At 46.5% G+C, this 17,386-nt stretch overlaps 1 protein-coding gene across 3 annotated transcripts; it reads left to right on the top strand.

Annotated features, from left to right (window-relative positions):
* The first annotated feature begins 1,215 nt into the window (after positions 1–1,215).
* Positions 1,216–16,946, top strand: CCSAP (centriole, cilia and spindle associated protein). 3 transcript variants are annotated; one of them, XR_012628196.1, is made up of 4 exons: positions 1,216–2,077; positions 10,735–11,018; positions 11,296–11,498; positions 12,903–13,033. XR_012628196.1 is itself a non-coding variant. In XM_074863119.1 (3 exons), the coding sequence occupies exons 1-3, from the start codon at positions 1,783–1,785 to the stop codon at positions 13,074–13,076; spliced, it is 753 nt and encodes a 250-aa protein (XP_074719220.1). In that variant the 5' UTR covers positions 1,216–1,782; the 3' UTR covers positions 13,077–16,946. The 3 variants fall into 3 exon arrangements, 1 of the variants encoding a protein (XP_074719220.1); XR_012628197.1 differs by lacking the exon at positions 12,903–13,033 and adding an exon at positions 11,776–11,800; XM_074863119.1 differs by lacking the exon at positions 11,296–11,498 and having other exon boundaries at positions 12,903–16,946.
* The last annotated feature ends 440 nt before the right edge of the window (positions 16,947–17,386 follow it).

The following is a 17,386-nucleotide window of genomic DNA, read 5'->3' on the forward strand; positions in this document are numbered from 1 at the left end:
CCTGGATTTGCCCAGTATCCTGCTGTCACGGGGCTGTTGCTGTAACTGCAGGGGCTGGGGGGCTGTGAGGGCTGGAGGGGACTATCCCAGCGCTTCTGCAAAGGTCAGGCAACATCTGTGCCCCTCTCACTCCTACCAGGGCACCACGGGGTCGCAAAGCCTTCAACCGGTGCATGTAAAAGCTGAGAGCTATACTCTGCTCGGCCTGAGCGTCGACTAAAGTGAGTCAGTTTGGTTACGTTAGCTGTATCGGGGATTGCATCCATCTGCTGCACAGGCAGGGGTGCTCTGTGCACCCACTGTCCCCTCACAGTAAAGCCACCAGCACTTTTGTTACACTGAACAGTCTGGGCCGGCATCTTCCATCCTGGATATCTGTGTCAGCTTGCATTTTTTCATTTGTGCCAGCTAGGGGAGGCACAAGGCAAGGCAAGGCGAAAACGCTGTTTGCCTCCTTATTTAAAAAAAAAAAAAAAAAAAAAAAGAGTTCCCTAGAAGTGTTTCTGAAAATCCATCAGTGCCCCCGTGTGTTGGAGCGGCGACCGGAGAGGCGCTGTGCCGAGCCCCGCGCATGGTGGAGGGAAATCAGGTTTGCAGCCACGCAAAATGGGGCATCGGCGACCTCCGGGCAGAGGGCGGGGCTGCATGAGGGGAGGGCGCCGCGGGGCGGGGGCGATGGGCCGCGCGCCCCTCCCCGGCACAGCCACACCCCGCGGGAGCAGGACTCGGGCGCCAGGAGAGAGCGCGGGCACCGCCCGGCCGCGGCTGACGGGCCGCGGGGCGCGGCCGTGGGGCGGCGGAGCGGGGCGCGGCCGCGTGGCGGGGGGTGGCTGCAGAGGCCGCCCCGCTTTCTGCATCTGTCTCCGAAGCGCTTCATTTCCCCAGCGGCCGCGGCGGCCCAGCGCGGGGCTGGGTGAGGCGGATCCTGTTCCAGCGTTCCCTGGAGACGGGTTTTTAAAGCAGATTAAATCAAGATCCCTGTTGCTGCAGTCGCCTTCGCCTCCCCTCAGCAGGCGCCCTGCCGCTGCCCTCCGTTTTTTGTCTGGCAGAAGCAGCGCTCAAACCCACCGTTACCCGCCGGTGTGACGCACAAACAAGGAATTGTCGTTGCAAACGCACCAGTTCTGACTCGCTGCACGTGCCCCGCGGCTTCAGACCCCGCGGCAGGCAGCAGGGGGCGCTCCCGCCTCAGCCGGGGCCGGGGCAGCACGCGGGCACCGCCGCCCTGTGCCGGCCCGGGCACGGCCTGCCCTGGTGTGGGGGGGCGGCAGCGTGCGGGGGGGGCCTCGCGGCTCTGCTGCGGGCGAGACTGGGCCTGGCGCTGGGCGGTGCTCCGGGGATAGAGGGGGGAGGGTCGGCAGTGCTGTGGGGCTTTGGTTTGTTTATTTTATTTTATTTTATTTTATTTTATTTTATTTTATTTTATTTTATTTTATTTTATTTTATTTTATTTCGTTTCATTTCATTCTACTCTTATTTTCCTTTAATTTCACCCCATTCCCGCTCTCTCACCCGCCGCTCGGGGGCGCTGTGGCCGCTCGGGGCGGTGCAGCCCCTCTCCCCCCCCCGCCAGGCATCCCCGCGTGACGGGCCCGCGCGCGCCGTGACGCCACCGGGCGGTGGCGGGCGGGGAGGGGGCGGCGGCGCGCCGCGATTGGCGCGGGGCGGGCAGGGGCGGGGCCGGGCGCCGCTGTTTGGATTTAAACGTTGCAGCGGGAGGGGGCGGGCTCGGCCGGCGGCTCCCGGCGGCGGCTCCCGCTCCCCGCTCTCCCCGGCCCCGCCATGGTGGTGCCGGCGCGTCGCGTGAAGACGGAGTACATGAAGCGCTTCAAGGAGCCCAAGTGGGAGTCGTGCGGCGCGTGTTACCTGGAGCTGCTGCGCTACCGCCTCAGCCGCCGCCTCCTGGAGCAGGCGCACCGGCCCTGGCTGTGGGACGGCTGGGAGCAGGACAGCGGCGGCGGCAGCAGCGCCGCCGGGTCCCCGCCGCCGCCGCCGGGTGCCGGCAGCCCCGCAGCCGTGCAGGAGGAGGAAGCGGCGGCGACGCCAGCGCCGAGCGAGGCGGGACGGGCGAGCCCCGGTAGGGAGCGGGGGTAATGGCGGCGGGGGGGGGGTGTCTCCGGGGTCATGGGCCTGCGGTCCGAGCCCCCGCTGTCCTCCGGCGGGACCCTGCCCCGCCTTGGCGAGGGATGTCAGACGGCTGCGTCCGGGAGGCCCTGCCGCGGCGTGGGCTACCGCTTCCCCGGGCCCCGCTTTGGGGGAAGCCGCCTGACTGGTCTCCCCCTTCCCCGCCTCGGGACGGGGGTGTCCGCGGGCCCAGCCCGGGCGGTGCCGGCGGGAGGGCGGCGGTGCGGCAGGGCCAGCGCCGAGGAGGGCGGCAGCGCGGGTCGTGTCGGGGGGCCGGGGAGGCGTTCGCGGCTCCCCGTATGGTGCCCCCCAAACCGCGAGGGCCTCGCGGTGAAGCCCCTCGTCAGCGGCGGCCCCGGGACTTCCCGAGGCGCTCGTTTTTCCCCGCCGAAGGCGATAAAGTGCCGTTAATCGGATCCGCGCCGGGCCTGCGGAGAAGCCGTGGCTGCGGCATCGGGGGCGTCTCTGTAAAGAGCCAAGTGGTGGCAACTCTCATCCTGAGTCACAGCCCTTATGTAAACTGTTGCCATGGGAGCGGAGCATCTCCGCAGTTATGTAAGCGGGCTCTCCGGCAGAAGCAGCGCTGAGTTGGATGGTGTGCCAGGGACTGGTGCTTAACGCGATTGCTCTCCTGGATCTGCATGCGTAATCTCTCAGCTGAACGCTCGGTTCTTAATTCTACCAGAGGTTTGCTCTTGGGCTTGCAGCTGGGTGCAGACAACTCTATAGTCCTAAGCAGGTGCAGAGCTGATAATATTTTGCTCTCTTGTAGCATATCTTGCCTTTTGATGTCTCATTAACTGTGTTAAGAATTAACTGTGCACAGTGGGTAGATGGGTAACAACACTGTCAGGCTTCCCCAGTTGGTATTTTTTTCATCCCATAGGATACTGTCTCTTATAATGAAAGAAAACTTTATCTGGCAGCCATTGATAGGTGTTTTGCAATGTATTTTGAATGGGCTCTGTTTGGGTATCTGTTTTACAGTAGCAGGGCAAATCCTTGAGAATTGTTCAGTTAAGCCTCATGCTGCCAGGGGGTTGTTCTGGTGTTAGATGTGCTTGTTTGGAGTGGGGACACTAATCTGTTTCAATGTCCCTTGGGGCCTGAGCTTACCAGAATGGTCTGTATTCTGATATTCAAGGCTAAACTGCATTCATTGTCCTTAAGAATACCATGCTACACAGCTATGCTGTCATCTGTTCAAGAGGCCTGGTGTTTCGGAGCCTGGTGGTGATGTGGGGTTTTGCAGTGAGCTGTTGTCCTCATGGCTGGGTGGGCCTGTGGTATCCTGCTCCATATGGGGGCTGCCAGGGTAATGCACTCCACTTCCCCAAGGTTGTGCAGTGATGGGAGTGCCCCACTTAACCAGAGTGTAACTAAGTATTAGTGGGTCTATTCTTGCTTGCCTCAAGCAGGCTTTGAGGCAGTTTGACTGGGGAGTACGTGTGGAAGAAGTAGCATCTCAGTGAGAAGCAGCGCTAAGGAATTGCGAAAGAGCAGGGAGCGGTTGTGTGGGAAAAGACAATGTGTCCTGATGGGCAGTCAAAAGACTTGGCTTCTAGTGGGAGAAGGGTGGAAGCTGTTGAAGCTGCACTCAGAGCTGGGCATTCACACCTTTTCTGGTGCAGTTTGAACACATGCCGATCTTGGGCAGTTGTGGTAGGGACCAGAACTTCATCATTCTGCTCACTGAGCCAGTGGATTGAGTGGGCAGCCTGCTACAATCCAGATGGGACCTGCAGTTGCCAAGGCTAGAGGCTGCTGGCCAGGGCACTCTGCTCAGTCCTTGGCCTGCTCCCTGCTGCTCTCCCTGACCCCTCTCTGGGAAGAAATTTGACTGGAGTTATTTGGTAGCCTGATTCTGGTTGGGTTGGTTTTGACAGTGGATAAAAGCTTGACAGCTGTGGATGTACTGCTCATGCAGGTGCTTTATGTGGTCAGTGATGGTGTGTGTGACTATGCAGTGCATGCATAGTTGTGTCGTCATCACTGTATTGGTGGCAAGGGACTGTGGAGCAACAGCGGCCTTTCAATCTGTGGCGTTTTGGGCAATTGTGCCTCTATAGCTGATGCAACTTTGCCATGGTTGCTGTATGGGAATACCTGATGTTCTATTATGTCCTTGCTATTTTACACTTATGGGAGGAAAATCTGTACTTAACCTTAATTTCTTTGCCAAGTGGCTTAGGACAAATATTTTTTAAGTTCTGCAAGTATTTAAGAGCTTTGGGTCCTCAGCAAAAGAACTGAAATCAACTCTGCTTAGACAGCTGGGTTCAGTGGAAATTTATTGTATATTAGCACACATGCTAATATACAAGCAAGTGACTCATTCAGTATTGGCCAGTTCTAAGGATGTATGTTTCTTCTGCTCAGTGGCTGACTAATTAAAACATGTGGAGGAGATAACATAGAAATATGACTCTGTGAATCTACCATTATTCAACTGCTTTTTTCTGGAAGAACTTAATTGCACTGAAGTGCTGTGGGGGTAGCTGAGTGTGCTCATGTTGATGACATCTTTTGTCTTCTGAATCTGACATCCACCTACATGCTGCAGCATCCTGGCTGTTACCTGGCTACTGCTGCTTCCCTCTGTTCTGTGGGGAACCTGATTTCTGGCTGAGTGGTATCTACTGTGTGTGTGGCCAAGCATGTTTGACCAGTACTAATGTTGCTCAGTATCTGAGGTAAAGCCCATTTGTACTGGTCTGTGGGGCCATGGTTGCTCCTTTCTCTCATTAAGATGACCCTGTGTGTGTTTGTAAAGCAGTTTGTAAATGCTTCCGGTGTGTGTAGAGAAAGCTGATGTAAGCAGCTTGAGTTTAAGGTTTAGTGGTGTTGGTCTAAACTACTACCAGCAACACCTGAGAGCTCACAGGACAAATGTGTTTTGTCACACTATCTCATGCTTAAGCTATAGCTGAGTGATACTCAGGTGTGCTTGGGGGCAACTTTGGGTTAATTTGTTCTGGCCCCTCACTTGTGGCAACTGTTTGTGAAACTGTTCTGGAGAATGTGTCCAAGCACAGATGTGTTTTAAACATAATCCAACAAAATCTTGACCTCAGTCAACTGGTCTAGTTGACACATGCTCAAAACTGTCAACAGATCCCAGTGGGCTGGTAAGTGAAAGACAGGAGCTCTTGGCAGCAGCACTGCTGTCAGACCTGTTGCTTGTCAAATGATACCGCTGCGCACACATGCAGGATGAAGGCATCTTTCAATCCTTATTGCCATTTCGCCTTCAGCATTTTTGTGCAGAGGTCTTAAATGACAGCACTGACAAGCTGGTATCAAAGCAGTTGCCACACAGTAGTTGGAAAGTGGCTGATCTGGATTAGTGCAACTCAGTGGAAGATCCAATTTCAAACCTGTTCCCTGATCTTGTCTGCCATGATGTTGCAGATATATTTGCTGGCCCAAGAACATGGGAAAGTACTAGCTTGGGGAGGGGGGCGGGGGGGCAGAGAAGGCAGTGGTGTCAGTTTAGGTGTTTGTAATACTGTGATTCAAAGTTGCTCCAGTTTTGGGTTTGGGGTTTTTTTTGGAAGCAAGCTTTGCTATCAAGCCAAGCCAGCCATTGCTTTCAGAACTCTGCTGCAGATGAAGCTTGTGTAAATCTAATCAATGTGTTGCTGGTAGCTCCAATACTGCCTTATACAAGATCTGTCCTGAAACAATGATGATGTGGTCTGTTTCAGCTGTAGTAACTGCTTTCTACCCAGCTGTAGTCCATACCCACAACTGAGTATATGCCCTCTTCAAGAGGCCTTGGAGACCTGCCCTGTTAGGAGAGGTGTTTGTACTAAAGCAGGAAACTTGAGTTCTGCCCATGGCAGTTTAAGCATAAAGTGCTTCTCCTGAACCTGAGGTAGCACCGTAAGGAGCAGACATCTCTATACAGAGATAATCCTGTTGACCCTGAGGACCTGTGGGTGTAATCAGAAGGTTGTTGATACTTCTTGTAAGTCAGCAGGGCCTTTGAAATGGGAGTCCTGCCTGCCCCATAGAGCATACAGCACTGTGGGAGGGAGGGAAGCTCCACTTGAGCTTTTCCTGCTTGAGCCCTGGAGGGGAGCAGTTACACAGGCTGGCAATGCAGTAGGTTTAAGTGACCTCCTCTGGGCCCGAGCTTTCAACAGCCATATTGGGTGGGCCTGGCAGCTTTGTTCTGCCTGCTAAGCACTTAATCCCCTCCTGTTCAGTGTGCTTTGCTTAGCATCCATGATGCAGTTTTAGATGTTCCTAGCTTTTTCTCTCTCCTGACTAATCCCTGTAATGCTGCAGCCAGTCAGTTCTGAGTTTCCTGTGTCTGCTGGAGCTGGTGCATGGCATGGGAAGGAGGAGATGGGTAGGTGTTGCTGGTGGTAGGGCTCCCTGAGGAGCTGAGTCTAACTCCTTCCTTGCTATCCACTGCTGCTTTTCTACCTTCCTGTGAAAAGGGGTGCCTAACAAAATGGCTTGGATATAAACTACAGTTTTAAATAAAAAGGTTTAAAATAACTGCTAAAAATCTGCCTTGTGCCTTCACCAACTGAGCTCTGTATAAATACACTGTAGGAGTGAATTCATTGAAATACCTGCTCTAATAGCAGGTGCTCATAAGGTGCCACAGTATGCTCTGCCATACAGCATTTACTGTAATACTGTGCACAGGACTCAGTGTGCCATTTACCCATATGCTTTTATTGCTATTTTGGGACAAGCTGACTCAATCATTTCTGCACCAGCTGGAACTATATCCTAGTGAGCATCCCCAGGCATGGCTGTTGCCTTGAAGTAGTATCTTAAAGCTAGAGTATGCATACAACTGAAGAGTCCCCACTCTCCTGTGTCTTTAAGTCTCTAAATGCAACCTAGCTCATGAACTCAGTGTTGTTCCATTTTCCTTTGTAGAGAATGAAGATGTCATTTTCCCATGAATGGAGGATGGAACAGCTTCCCAAAATAAAAGCACTCTGGTTTTAGAATTGACAGCAGTATGTCCCCCTTCAGTGTTTTTATTTTCTCAAAACAGTGCTTCCTTCTGATAATAGGCCTAGCCAGTCCTTTCTTAGGAGTGGGCTCTGTAGAGAAGTGTGGATACTATTTTGAAAGGGGATAGCTCTGTGCTGCATGTTGCAGCTATGATCAATGAGCTGCTTTGTCAGAGGTGAGGCTGTGTCCCAGAGCCCGGGACACTATGCAAAGCAGGTCTCTTGCCACATTGAGGTCACTGCTGCTTGCTTTTTATCCAGCCTTGGCCATAATGACTGAAACTATGTGCACCCAGTATTTAGATCCATGATATTCATCTGGCCATTTTTTGTTCTCACTCTGTCACTCCTTTGGCCTTGACTAATTTTCTTGGTTGTTTTGTGGGGACACTCAACTGAATTCTTAACAAATACAGCTCCAAATACTTTAATGCTGAGGGCCACTCTTAACCAAATACTCAGCTGGACTGCAGTATCATCTGTAGCTGAATGCTGCACCTGTGTAGCTTGGAAGAGGTGTGTATAGGCTAGCCTGAACAGGGCTCAGCACCAGGGCCTCTGTGCTGGTTGGCAGCAAGTAGAAAAGGTGCTGGCAAGACTAACAGCAAGAGAGAGTGTGAGGCTTGCCTTATGGGAGTGTTGGGGCATGTGGCAAGTCTTCATGTCTTTACCCCACAAGTGCAAAGTGAGTGCAAGGGTAAATGGATGCTTAACTGGTGTGCCAGGCAGGTAACTTCCATTTCATCAGAGCTGGATGGATGCAGAGGCAAAATTAAAGCAGTGTCAGATTGGGCATGTACTTGCTTGCCTGGCTAAATCATAGCAATTAGCAAGGATGATTGCTATTTTGTCACAGGACTGGCAAGCCTGCTTTTAATGAAGACACTTAGGTAAAATTTGTTCTAGTTGCTTGTGGTCAACCTCTCAATAAGTAAGCAAGCCTTAAATGAGATGAAGTCCTACACCAGTGGAGGAGTTCCCTCTGTACATACCAGTCCAGTGTATGCTGGTGGTGGCTGAAAGTGGAGACTTCAGACAGTGGTAGCTTGCAGGTGGTCCCTACCACAACCAGAAATAGATGGTGTGGCAGAAAACTTGCAAGTTCAGCATGTCTATGTCAGCAGAGTTTGAATGTATCACCATGTGTGTCTAGCAGAAGGCAGCATCTGACACTCAAAGGTGGACCCTTGAAGGGAATCACTTACTAGTGGATGGCTATGCTGTTAAGTTAATAAAAGGTTTTCGTTGCCTTTTACATAAAAGGCATGGTTGGCCTAAAAGTCAGAGACTTCAGATCACAATGTCTGCTTGTGCCCACAATGCTTAGGGGTCATGTTCCATGTCTGGCATACACATCCAACCTGCCTGCACTACTGTTGAAGATTTGCAGGATGGAGAACTAAAACAGGGTTCTGTCTACTTACATTTTTTGAAAGTCTTATTTCTATTTCACTAATGCAGTGTAAGCAATATATTTGATTAGAATCATAGATCACTTAGGCTGGAAAAGACCTTTAAGATCACTGAGTCCAACCATTAACCTAGTACTGCCAAGACTACCACTAAAGCATGTCCCTAAGCACCACACCTACATGTCTTTTAAATATCTCCAGGGATGGTGACTCCACCACTTCCCTGGGCAGTCTGTTCCAATGCTTGTCAGCCCTTTCAGCGAAGACGTTTTTCCTAATGTCCAGTCTAAACCTCCCCTGGTGCAACCTAAGGCTGTTTCCTCTTTCTTATTGCTTGTTACTTGGGAGAACAGACTGATACCCACCTTGCTACAACCTCTTTTCAGGTAGTTGTAGAGTGGTAAGGTCTCCCCTCAGCCTCCTCTTCTCCAGACTAAGTAACCCCAGTTCCCTCAGCTGCTCCTCATAAGGCCTGTGCTCCAGACCCTTCACCAGCTTCGCTGCCCTTCTTTGGACTTACTCCAGCACCTCAATGTCTGTCTTGCAGTGAGGGGCCCAAAACTGAACACAGTATTCAAGTTGTGGCTTCACCAGTGCCCAGTACAGGGGGACCATCACTTCCCTTGTCCTGCTGGCCATGCTATTTCTGATAAAAGCCAGGATGCTCTTGACCTTCTTGGCCACCTGGGCACACTTCTGGTTCACATTCAGGTGACTGATGATCAACACCCCAGGTCCTTTTCTGCTGGGCAGCTTTCCAGTCACTCTTCCCCAGGCCTGTAGCATTGCATGGGGTTGTTGTGACCCAAGTGCAGGACCTGACACTGAGCATTGTTGAACCTCATACAATTGGCCTTGGCCCATGGATCCAGCTTGTCCAGATCCCTCTGTAGATCCTTCCTACCCTCAAGCAGATCAATGCTTCTGCCCAACTTGGTGTCATCTGCAAACTTATTGGGAGTGCACTTGACACCCTCATCCAGATCGTTGATAAAGATCTTAGTTTAGATTAGTATTAACAGAATAGTTCAAGACCTCGTGTCACCAGTTTGTAACACCTTACAGATCTCAAAGGTGGGAAAAATCTTTGGCCGTTCTTTTCCAGTCAGTAACTGTTATCCATAGACATCTGCTTGACTGTATTTAATGATGTTGTAAAACGGACTTGTTAGAACAACTTACAACCTTATTGTAAGGCATGACTTTCTTACCAGCCCTTCTCTTAGATTTATGAAGTATTGCAGTGCTGTACCAGCTATTGGCTTCCTTCATCTGAAGTCTAAGACCCAAATTTTTATATATAAGTAGTAGTATGCATGAAACATCAAGAACTGCTAGCTGTGAGGCACCACAAAGGAAAACTAGTTTCTCCATAGCTCTATAATGCAAGAAGACTGGATCTTATGGAGCAGTTGTTTCCATGTGTTTTTATAATTTAATGTCTTGCAGAATGCTGATTCAGCCTTCAGTGTTGATCTACATCTGCCAGTTAACAATGAAACAGACTTTAAATTCTCCCTCACAAACCCAACTCTACATACTCAATGCCTGGAGGACAAATACTGGACCCTTGTTACGGAAGGTTGAAAAAACATGGAGGTGGGGGGAGAAGAGCCTGTGGAGTGTGGTACTTTAAATGTAAAACACACTTCACAGAGCAGATACAAAGTGACAGACATCGCCCTTGCTAAGTCTTTGCTTCCCCTTTCCTCCATAAACAGAAAACCATAATCAAGATGTATAATCAGGGAACTTGAAAATGAATCACTTTTTTCTTTCAGTGGAAACTTATAACAGGAGGGATTTAATATTGCAGATACTCTTACCAGACTTCATCTCTGACTGGCTGGCATAGCATCTACATGGCATTCAGCAGTCCATCTGTTTGCTGTCTGAAAGATGGAAGGATGAAAGAAGATCACTGGAAACAGTCTTTAAAATACTGCCTGGAGCTATTGGTTATCTGTAGCCTCACTAGTGAAAGGCATGTTTAAATATGTGAAAGCTGATGTACAGAGGGGATGGGCTTGGAAATATTGTAGTCACTAAGGAAAGAATGAAGGCATTTAAGCAAGGTATACATCTGTTGCTAAGGAAGTAATAACTTCTCCCATTTCTAAAAAAAGCACAGCTTCAATGATGTATTAAGAGAGGCTGTGCAAATCAGACATTAATATGTTGTCATTGAAGCTTAAAGTATAACTTTTTTTCTTTAGAGAAAGAAAGAGAAGATCAAGAAAAGCAGCAGAGGGAAGAGCAAGAAAAAACTGTAGAACACACTTCTGTAAAGGAAGCAGACAAAACCAGCCGTACGGGACGACGTCCGAGTCGAAGTGCCTTGTCCAGTCGTAATGATCGAAGATCAGCCAAAAGTCCTCAAAAGACAGATGCACCAAAGGAGAATAAACATCCATTTGCTCTGTATGGGTGGGGAGAAAGACAGACAGATACAGGAAGCCAGAGGACTCACAATGTCTGCGCTTCTGCTTCAGCGAACGAAGTAAGTAAAAGCTTCTGTTTCATTAAAGGGCAGTGACTAGTTAGTGCCTGGATAAGACATATGTCTTGTATCTGGGTAAAACTTCTCAGGGATGCCTTTGAGTGCATGGAGATTCTAGCAATAAATTCTAAAAAAACAAATTCTAGCAATAAACCTGAAGAGGTTTGACATGTCCAAATCAAATAGTTCTTACCTGTTAATTGTTATTGAAACCATGTTTGACTAATACTTGCAAGTTCTGATTAAAACTTGGCTCTCTTGTTTCTGGCTGTTACAGTGTTACCAGCAAAACTGGCTGTTGTAAATGTAGTTCTCCATTCTGAACTTCATGAAAACAAGAGAAAAGCAGCAAGCAGGCAGTTAGCACCAGGCCTCCCACAGCACACAGGTATATAAACACTGGGGTAGCGCTTGTGCTGTGGAAGAGTTTACTTTTGCTGGGGCCCGGGCCCTTCCTAGGAATGGAGCCTCACTGAGAAGGTACGAATGCTGCTTTGCTGCTAAAATGTCTGTCTAGCAGCTGGCTTCAGCGGGTTGCCATAGGGGACCTTTTGCTGACAGCAGAATGGTCTGTCGGATGGCTGATGGATTGCAGGGTTGATGTAAATAGTAGGGAAATAACACAAATAAAATTCATATGGTCTTGGACAGCACCAGAATTCGGCTGTTAGTGGGGTCTGCTTCCTGGCTTAGCATGAAATACTAAGGTTGGAGTGTTACAACAGATCCATTTCTTCCTTTTCTTTAACTCCCCTAGGCTGATGAAGCATAATCATTAATGTATCCCTGCCAGTGTCTTGTCTTTATCTTACTGCTAATGTAGAGTCTGAATCTATGACCCAAGATATCTGAGGATTAAGGTGGGTGGTATTCTTGGTGTAGAAGATCAAGCTGACTTCTGATGGGCTGGTTTGGAAGGGGTTTGAAGCTCAGTGTTTTCCCTCCTGGACAGCTCAACCCTTTGAGGGAAATGAGGGACTTGGGCCTTGCAGCTCTTGAAAGAAGCTGCCCTTCCTGATAACGGACACTGTTACTGGATTGCTGAGCTTTGCTCAGTGGTGGAAATTGTTGACTGGTGCTTCAGGTTGAAGCCTGACAGAGGCTGATGCCTGACTTGAGTAGAAATATTTATACATCTGAAGATTTCTAACATTTCTTATGTTGGAAACATGGAACCCCTAAGATCAGGTCTTAAGTCTGGAGTGAATGGACAGGACACTTCTAAAACACTTTCCATGAGGTAGTGCTGTGTCACTAAGGATGTTTCTTTAAGTGGGAACTGACTTACTGGCTGGCTTGGTCATTTTTCTTGAATGTTTGAAAGGTGTTACTTCCCCTGATTGAGACGGGAGACAGAGTTGTAAATCTGGAGATAGAAGCAAGCAAACATAGAAGCTGGCTCTTAAGATTAAATTCTGGGGAAATACGAAAATTTATTAATATAAAAATGTATGTAGGTGTGTCAAATTAAGTTCTTCAGTGTTTAGGAAGGGAGTCTCTAGGGATTGGTATGTTATGGCTTAGGTTTTAAGGGATGCTTGGGCATACTGAGGGATACTTAAGAATTTTAAATGGTAGAAATAGGAGAATTGAGGTTTTTAGAGTATGTCAAGAGTAAGACAAACATTCAACACTTCTGGAATTGTTTAATAGTGTGAAGTGGGAAAGTAATGCAGAATAGAATTGGAGGCATTTTTATAAATGTCTGTGCTTCTCTTAGTGAAGAAAAATTTTCTTCTGTTAATTATTGAAGAAAATATAATCTTGCTAGCAAACCCTGTTTCTTCAGGATGGGGATTGGGACAAATACAAAGTGATCCTTAGCTTTCCTGGAGGGGGTTCCTAGGCTGTTTTCCTGCTGTAATACTCACTCTGGTCTTTTAGATTCATGAATCTGCTCTGCGAGCAAAGAACAGGAGGCAAGTGGAGAAAAGGAAGCTTTCTCAGAGGCGAGTACGATCAGCAGAAGCAGAGAAAGCTTGGCGAATAAAGTCCTCCCCACCGGATAACCCTTGGATGACGGAATATATGAGATGCTACTCAGCAAGAGCTCGGTGAATTTGGATTCCCTTAGGCATCTTCAGAAGAAGTTATGCATATCAGGACACTGGTGCAAGGAACCAAACTATTTATGCAAGGTTTTTATAGGGAGTTTCCAGCTGTTAAAATATTTGTTACAATATTTTTATCTTGGCTACCTACCTCACAGTGGGGTGTATCGTTGGAGCCATAACATTTGAAGACGCTTTTAGATATAGCTACCCAAACTTCTAAACAATTCCCCTTTTGGGAATTTTTCTAATGCTTCAGTTGACTTGTTTTGGGGGTGGGAGGGGGGAACCTTAGCATACAGGGAGTCAAAGCAAACACTTTTTTGATCTTGGTAACAAATAATCTGTTGTCCCTTATTTTAAAAACCCAAGTCATAGGGAGGTGGTGTTGGGGAAAGACTTTAAAGGTGTGATGGAGGTGCCTTTGCATTTATAGTACTATTTGATTTAATACTTCTACCAAAATAAGTATATTGACAGGCAACAGGAAAGCCAGTGGGTCTGGTAAACAGCACTAATAAATGTAGATGCTTTAGGCAGGCAAATACCAAGTATTGTCTGTATATAGAAACTTTCAAAAAACCTTGTTTGATTAGTGAATCTGCTGATGTTATCTTTTATTCCTGTTTCTAAGGTCATTAGAATAAACTACTAATTTTCAGGGCAAGAAACAGCTACACGATTGTTTTGCTGTTGCTGTGCCTGTTGTACCAAATAACTAATGTAGACAATCATTATCTGATAGCTGCTGCTCAAAAAGCAGTTGCTTGTTCTACCAGTATCAAGTTGTGCCACTGTATTCAGCTTGTGGTCACCCTTACTCTGTGCTTAATCATGTAAATGCATTTATTGAAGGAGAGGGCTGGCTCCTGTCTAATGAAGTCTATTTTTAACACTTAAGAATATCTATTATGCTCAGTGGGGCTCAGAGTGCAATATGCATTCCGTTTGGTAGTATTGTACAAATATACTGTTAAAAGTTTTAAACTTGAAAATCATGTTGATAAAGCTTGTAGATGAAGTTCTGAGAAGCTTTCTGCTTCTCAAACTTGGTGCAGAACTCCTTATTCCTACAGGAAGGTGAGGGCTAGGGGAAGAAGGAAGGGTATGTACCCTTTAGTAAACAAGAACATATAATGGAGCTTGAACACTCTCACTTTGTAGGTCCTACTTCTACATAGTGGGATAGTCATTGTTTGTGATATCCTTGGTGGTTTTTTTTTCCCCTCAAGTTGCTGTAAATTAATTTTTTCAGTTTGGTAACTAAGCTTTAGGCAGATTATTGCTGTAGTTGTGAGCTTCAAAGTTTTGTTCAGATGTGTTCTGTGTTAGTTATCTCAGTTCAATTGTTTTGAAGCTTGTGTGTTACAGACTGAACACTTTCTCACAGGAAGCACACTCACACTTCTGCAGCAGAAACCTGTACTAGTCTTAGCTTGATTCCACAATCTCAGTAAGCAGGACTCTAGAATTACTACTGCAACACAGTTACATGCTGAGTGGAAAGTTTGATTTTATGTGTTATTGACTGGAAGTAATCATGCAAAGGGACCAAGCACTGCTGCCTCCTAGTGTTAATTACATTATATTGGTAAAGGTTTCATTACTCTTAATTTTAATCCAAGATGTCCTAGAATCCATGAAATCATAATCTGATTTTTACCTGTCTTTTAAGCATATAGCTATAAAAATACAGATAACTCTTGTTCAGGCTACCTGCTAGAGATCTTACAGCTTTTAAGTCTGGGAATGTATGTTTTACACACAGCAAAATTACTGTATTCCAACTCTTAAGTAAACCACAGGCTAGAACTTACTAAAACTTTAGAACAGTGCCCAAAACTGAGGCAAACTGAGGATGCCTTTATATTCCATATGAGATTCTTTTAATTTCCTTTTACGCTGTTTTCCTCTTTAAATAGCTGCTGTAAATATGCTTATGTTGCTTTGATGCTGTTTCAATTCAGAAATCCACCCTAGCTTTGAACAACAGTATCAAAGCACTAACTCAGTAGTGTTTAACAGCCTTATTCAATAAAATCTCCTGCCTGTCCCTGTTGCCCACAGGCTTTGCAGGCTTTATGTAACTGCAGCAGATGGACTGTGCCTGCAGTGCACTGTCACATTAAACAGTCTCCTTGATTGTGTAGGGCAGGACTCATCTTGCCATGCTTTCAAAGACAGCTTCTGCAGTTCTCTCTTTGCATGGAGAATGGAGGAGCCAAGATGACTATGTGCCTGCCTTAAGTACCCATTTTTGGATAAGACGGATCTCCCATTAGATGTTGATCTTTCCAAGAATTCTAGAAGGCTTAAATGCCTTCTGCCTTGGATACTGGGTACCAGACTTAAAACATCTCAAACAGGCTTGTTCAGGTGTTCTACAGAGCATGAGAGTCTTCAGCATTGTCAAAGCTGCTGTGAACTGAGGAAATGATCTAGGTCTTATCCTTGTCTAGTCAAGAGCTGATCCCCACCAAAACAATTTGCTAGAAGACAGTGACACTAATCAGGTCATGTGAGTCACTGTCATGCTTTTTCAAATGGTCTGTAGCTAAAAATAATGCTGGGTGCTGTGCTGGTACTATCTTGGGTTAAGTGATGTAATGCCTGAAGTGAGTGATAAATTCTGCAAATCAGGTAGCCTTCCTGCATCTGGGCATTATTTGAGTAAAAAAAAAGGCTAGTAGGTTTGCTTGGACTGTGAAATAGTATAGTTCTGATCACTGCAAATTGTAGATGCAAAATATTTTGGCATGTGCCAGGCTGAAGTCTGGAAAACTGTTATTTTAGTGTTGACATTAACAAATTAAAAGCCAATTGACTTAGAAAGCAGAGCTTTTCAAGTGTAAAAGCTTTAACTATATTCCATAGATCTTAGAGGATGTGGCTGTTTTGCATCAAATTAGACTCACTAAAAAATGGAAAACCTAGTGAATGTCACCATTATCAACTGAGTAAGTTCTGAATTTTGTCTTGCATGGACTCTTGAATTCAGCCAAGTGATGAACACTTCTCATTCCTGTTTTAGAAGTAAAACATTGTTTGTGAGAACACAGTTAAAAACTCAGTTGTCCAAAGTCTTCATTAAAATAACTGTTTATTCCTTTTTTTCTGAAAGTACTTAGCTAAGTGAAACAAGACTTTTACAATGTGTAATGCTGCCATTTAACTATAGTGTTGTGAAGACTAGTGTTTACAATGTAAAATGTTACAATGAAAACTGCATAAGAATGTCCCTGTAAAATACAGTAGCATGCCTGTTCAGTCACTGCTGTCATATCTTTGCACAGACTTTTTCACTGGAAGCTGAGATAGTCAAGGTGATGGCTAAACTTAAGAGCCAAACTTAACAAAACTGAGGGACAGACCTGAATTTTTGGTAAGAACTTTATCTGGGTAGCAAATGCACATTTTAATCAAACTTTTAACATGTAGGGAAGTATCTGTTCTCATTTTTTTTATGGTATAATGCAGTGCCACTGAACTCTAAAGGCCTCTCTGACTCCTTTTTTACTGTGATAGGGACCAAAAGCTAGCAATCTGAGGGCCTTATGTGTGGTAACCTGGATGTTCCAGTTTATTTTCCAGCTCAGTGCACTCAGCAGCAAAGCCATATATGGAGCCTGACTCAACAACACCTTGACAGTAGGCCCTAGAAAATGAGGGGTACAAGTAAATGGGAAGCTGCCTCAGCTATAGTTAGCACTGAATTCACTTTAAAAACAATAGGGAAATACCATCTAAGCTTGAAGCAATATGTGTTTTTTAAAGTTTTTAAACAGTATTTGTTTTTACTGCTTCTGTATTGTCTGTATTTAATAGTGTAGTGTCAACTTGTATATGTGAATAAAATGAGTGATGTAAAGTGCCTTGACTGCTTGTACTGTGTATTTTGGGGTCTCAGGTTTTCAGCCTTCTGCTTGTCCCATGCATTCTCTCCTGGAAAGTAAGTGACAGGCTGATGTAGTGGCTGGTGTTGGGTTGAAGAGTTAAATTACAAGTACCAGTCCAGCTGAGAGCTGAGCTTGTCTCCTGTATTCCTCCTGTTACTCTCCCTCAGATTCTTAATACCCTTTCCCAATCTCACTGGCTTTTTCTACCACTAAGAAAGGAAAAAAGAGCCTAAAATATGGCTGGCTACTGAAGCCTTTGATAATCTTAATTTAGAACTTCGGAAAAGGAGGGTAACATGGGGACAAAAGAGGAAGCTACATCACTAAGAACAATCTTGCAAAAAGGGAAAGTTAAGCTATTGAAGGATGGCTACACTGAAGTTCTCTATGCTGCTGGTTCTATAGTAAATGAAAGACTTGG

This window comes from Strix uralensis, chromosome 3 (assembly GCF_047716275.1).
Source record: "Strix uralensis isolate ZFMK-TIS-50842 chromosome 3, bStrUra1, whole genome shotgun sequence".
In the NCBI taxonomy this organism is placed as follows: domain Eukaryota; kingdom Metazoa; phylum Chordata; class Aves; order Strigiformes; family Strigidae; genus Strix; species Strix uralensis.